The sequence below is a fragment of the Cucumis melo genome, chromosome 10 (assembly GCF_025177605.1).
Source record: "Cucumis melo cultivar AY chromosome 10, USDA_Cmelo_AY_1.0, whole genome shotgun sequence".
Taxonomy (NCBI): domain Eukaryota; kingdom Viridiplantae; phylum Streptophyta; class Magnoliopsida; order Cucurbitales; family Cucurbitaceae; genus Cucumis; species Cucumis melo.
In genome coordinates this window covers 20,706,284-20,710,716 of record NC_066866.1, presented here as the reverse complement: position 1 = coordinate 20,710,716, position 4,433 = coordinate 20,706,284, and the positions used below count along the sequence as shown (strand labels likewise).

Genomic DNA, 4,433 nt, shown 5'->3' with positions numbered 1-4,433 from the left:
TATCTTTAATGTCGTTTATGAGATATCTTTAATGTCGTTTTTCCACCGACATTAAAGATGTCTTTAATGTCTTTTTTAAAACCGACATTAAAGACACATTTAATGTCGTATTTACACTAGTTTTTATGATGGCAAAACCAACATTATTTGGCTTGAATTATATATAATAAAATATAATTAAATAAACAACCAACAACTGTAAGTTAAAACTCAAAAATATAAAAATAATATATAAGATCGTGATTAATAACCAATGTATACGTACAACAGAAAGTTCCTTCACTAAATACATATTCATATTTGTGAATGTAGCGACCTCAAATTCAAGGACTAACAATTAAATACAGAACATCATTCACAAAAATGAATAAACATACAAAAGTACTCATCAAGCTGTTTCAATTCACGAAGCCTGCAATACAAGAATGGGTCAAATAATCAAACAACAGCTTACAGAGTTCATCTTCAAAACTAAGTATTACAAAACAGTTCACAACAAAGTATATATTTATGTACTAAGACTTCTTGCAACAGACTAAGGAACTCTGAAAATGCTAAACAGCAGTAGAACGAGAGACCAAAAGATCCAGAATATTTTGAGAACTACAAAAAAACATGGGCAAAGGAAAGATATTTCTAGAACCAGAAATTTTAATTCAACTCAAGAGCACAGGTCGTTGGCATCAGCTGCTACTATATCAATTTGAAAATAGTTTTTGTAGCTTTCAAAAAATATTGCTATTGTTGAGGAAATTTTAAAAGATTCAAATTAAAACTATTTCAAATACAGTTCTTGCCATGTTGTTTAGTTTGTTTAAGGTACGCGTCATTGTCACAGTAACAACTTTAAACCCACCATGAGACTTTTGCTAAGTGAAGTGCTAAAATTAAATGGCAAGGACCAAAGACTTCTTATAAAGTTCAACTGCCAAATCTGGAAGCATCAATGGAAGAAATAGAGTTGATGGATTTATGGAACAAAATACATAACAAGGATTGAAAATGACTTGCATTCATATAAGCAAACGCAAACTCAAACGCAACGTGTAAAAACATGAAAGGAGGCAAATAGCTAGCAAAACAACCCATCTAAGACAATCAAGATTAATAAAAGAGGAGGCACCTGAGGTTTCCAATAATTGATTACAACTTGAACTTCTCTGCACGATTCCTGCATCCATACAAGCGATCTACTTTAGTTCTAACTCAAATTCCCCAGTCAAATGAATTCCAAAAAGGTTAAAAGCTCTCATTCTAATCGATACTTTTTCCCCAATATCCTCCAAAATTTCAAGAACCAAATGCCACAAATACAAGACAATTTATCACAATTAAAATTGACCGAAATTTGAGACTGAAAGGGGAAATAACAAAAGCCATTACAAAATCTTATTATAACCAATTACTATAGTTCTTATGGTAGATCAGGCCTAGGATAAGTTACAATTGCACAGTGTACATGCAAATCAACCTAGCTCAAAAGGAATATTTGGGCATTATGTGAAATGCTGAATTAAGACACTAAACATTAGGAAATTTGTAAATCATACCAATCTTTTCTACAATGTCATTTGTTTCCCTAATTCCAGCTATCTCAAGAAGAGTCATAGGAATGCCAGAAACTGTTACATTTGCTTCAATTACATCCCTGGTAGTTCCAGCAATTTCTGTAACTATTGCCCTCTCGCTTTGCACACTAAAAAATAAATGTGACAATAGAATAATGTGATTAAGAGTAAAAGAAAAGGTAGCTAAAGAAAACCACCTAATATCAAACAGAAATTTCTGTTGTGAGATTTAGAAATTTTTTCACATGTTTTAACAAGTTCACAATTTCTTTTTACGGAGACTACCACACAAACAGTTCATAGAATAAATGAAAATACAACAAAGGGAAATATATTAACTTTAGTGCTACAAGAAATATTATTAACTTTAGAAAATTCCATTACCTCCATCTCTGTTCATTAGCAGATTCCCTAAACTCAATGTCAAGCTACCTCTACTGAAGTAAAAAATATATACAAATATACCATTGCATTTGACCATTGAAAACATCAAGTGCTTTTTGTCCTGTCAAGAGTTCAAGAACCAATATGCCAAATCAAAAAACAATAGTCTTTTATGAAGATTGTCATTATAGTGCTTTTAGCAATTTGACTATTCTCCTAACATTAGTATGATCCCAAAAAGACTGTTAATAATCAAATAACAAATGGGGTATTGATTAAAGTTTTAAATAATACAAACCTGCAAAGAGACCTTCAAAACTTGAAGTATGAGAAAAGAAATCCAAACAACAAACAAAATGGAGATTCCTTTCCCATCGTATAGATTGAAGCACATTAATTCCTGGAGAAAAAAGGTCAAGATAACAAAAACATTTAGTTCATTCAGATTCTCCATTTGCATAAACAATGAATCAATAAATTTGAGCTCCACCAGTTCTGTTTTCTGTTCTTTTAGAATCAGGGGGTCATACTCAGCATCAACCAATACTGCAAAACCACAAAAAAAGAGAAAGAGAAAAGATAAATACAAAACATTAACAATTTCTTAGCTAGCTCCATCTTCCCTTTTCCTTTTATCCTATTCATTTTGATTATTTAGCTAAAAGTTCAAACTATCCGAATCGAGCCAAAAGAATTGTCAAACAAGGTGATATACCTTTTAGCTAAAAAGTCGAAATTGTTATTAAAAGACTTCAAATAACCATTTTACTTACGTTCGCCATGAGAATTCACAACGGTCTCATATTTTTTAGCAAATTCTTTATGGGGAAAAGGAAAAAAACCAACAAAGAGCAAATTTTATGACCTTCAAACAAAACCAAACATTGTTACAACATATGAAAATCAATTAGAAAACCTTGAGAATAATTTCATCTTTCCGCATCTCAATTCCCTCAAAGAAAGACATGGAGGAAGTCCCTGTGAATCAAACAACCAAAAAAAGAACCCATATAACTATGCATAAGTCTGGAGTTGGGAAAAGAAAAAAGAAAGAAAGACACCCATAGTGATTCCAAGCATGAACATGGGTTGAAAAAACAATGTTATATCATGATCTATAATCTGCACATCCTTCGTCGGATGAGCCACCCTTAAATTGTACCAAACTGATGATGTAGAAGCTCCCATTATCATGCGTACAACAAAACAAACACATCTCATTAATTATAAAAAATTTCTTCAATTCAAAGAAAAATTATTTGAGGGATTTTAGATTTTAAAGAGCAAGCAATACATTGCAAAAATACAATCCATTAGACAAAAGCCTTTCAAGATAATACAAATTGCATTGTTGAACCAAGAGAAACAAAGTGATGTTCATACAGCATCTAATAAAACGACCTGTTTCAAAAAATTACATACCCTACGGAAGAAAGTACCTAAAACTGCTGTTAGAATCTGGAGAGACTTTGCACGAAAAATTGTCCAAGCCATAACTGTGCAACAGTTCCAAGTAATCACTTTAAGGGGCCGTTCAACTGTACCAAAGAAATTAGCAGACTCCCACGTAAATTTCGGCTGATTTTTGTATATAGAACCTTGCTTCTTTGCCTTAGCGTGGCGACAGAGTTCATCGATTTAGTGATTAATGATGAAGACAAAGAGAATAACGCTACCGATGCGAAGGCGAGGTAGCTACTGGTCTAAGGGAAAAGAGAAGGCGAACGGCCTTCATAGTAACTGAAAGGCAATGTGGACGTCCGACGACGGTGATCTATCTAGTCTAACTTTCTCAGCAGAATTTTAAGACAATTTCGAAGAAGTACTTGGCGGCATTTCTCTGACGTGTCCGTTTGCTGTTCCAGTGGGTTCGCCGCTGTCACGCGAAGGTTAGGGTTTATATTTTCCTTCAAAAAATAAAGAGAGAAAGAAAAGCAAAGTTAGGGTTTAAGACTACTTTGAAGCTTGCGCTAAAAAACTAAAAATGGACATAAGATTATAACCATTGGATGACGAAGAGGTTGCCAGATTGGTGTTCGGTAGATTTCCGAACATCTCGGACGGTGCAACGTGGATAACAGATCTTCGAAGGTCTGGGACAGTGTAACAATGGACGGCGTGGCGGTGGTAAGCACGAGGGACGATTGAGCATGAAGGCTCGATGGTAGATGGCTCGACGGTGGTGGTTCAGCCCTAAACCTTAAAGTGAGATTGAGAAGAAAGGGAAGAAAAGCGTGAGAGAGTAATGTGAGAGTTGAGAAAAATCGTGAGATGCCAAGAGTAAATTAGGTTTAATGTGGCTTTTAACTTTATTAACTTAATTTTATAAAATTAAAATAATTAAAAAAAATTAATCATAACTTTAATGTCGGTTTTAAACTGACATTAAAGCTCTCTCTTTGATGTCGATTTAAAACCGACATTAAACATCCGTATTTTAAAAAGTGACATTAAAGATCCATTTTCATTTTTTCCAACCAA

General features: G+C 33.5%; 1 protein-coding gene across 4 annotated transcripts; it reads right to left on the bottom strand.

Moving 5' to 3' along the window:
• Positions 1-207: 207 nt before the first annotated feature.
• Positions 208-4,228, bottom strand: LOC127151312 (uncharacterized). Of its 4 annotated transcripts, none has more exons than XR_007824184.1 (8): positions 3,956-4,187; positions 3,392-3,859; positions 2,869-2,930; positions 2,251-2,498; positions 1,953-2,073; positions 1,551-1,696; positions 1,124-1,171; positions 208-412 (listed from the first exon to the last, which is right to left on the bottom strand). XR_007824184.1 is itself a non-coding variant. In XM_051090796.1 (8 exons), exons 2-6 carry the CDS (start codon positions 3,444-3,446, stop codon positions 1,674-1,676), a joined length of 363 nt encoding a protein of 120 aa, XP_050946753.1. In that variant the 5' UTR covers positions 3,447-3,859; positions 3,956-4,187; the 3' UTR covers positions 208-412; positions 1,124-1,171; positions 1,551-1,673. The 4 variants fall into 4 exon arrangements, 1 of the variants encoding a protein (XP_050946753.1); XM_051090796.1 differs by having other exon boundaries at positions 2,251-2,352; XR_007824183.1 differs by lacking the exon at positions 1,953-2,073.
• Positions 4,229-4,433: the final 205 nt, after the last annotated feature.

Bases quoted from the DNA above. Each gene is read 5' to 3' on its own strand.
- LOC127151312 (XM_051090796.1), bottom strand. From the start codon at position 3,446: ATGGCTTGGACAATTTTTCGTGCAAAGTCTCTCCAGATTCTAACAGCA. The intron at 2,353-2,868 runs GTTTTCTAATTG...TTTTTTCTCCAG, and splicing joins AAGATGAAATTATTCTCAAG to GAATTAATGTGCTTCAATCT. The intron at 2,074-2,250 runs GTTTGTATTATT...AACTCTTGACAG, and splicing joins TTTTGAAGGTCTCTTTGCAG to GACAAAAAGCACTTGATGTT.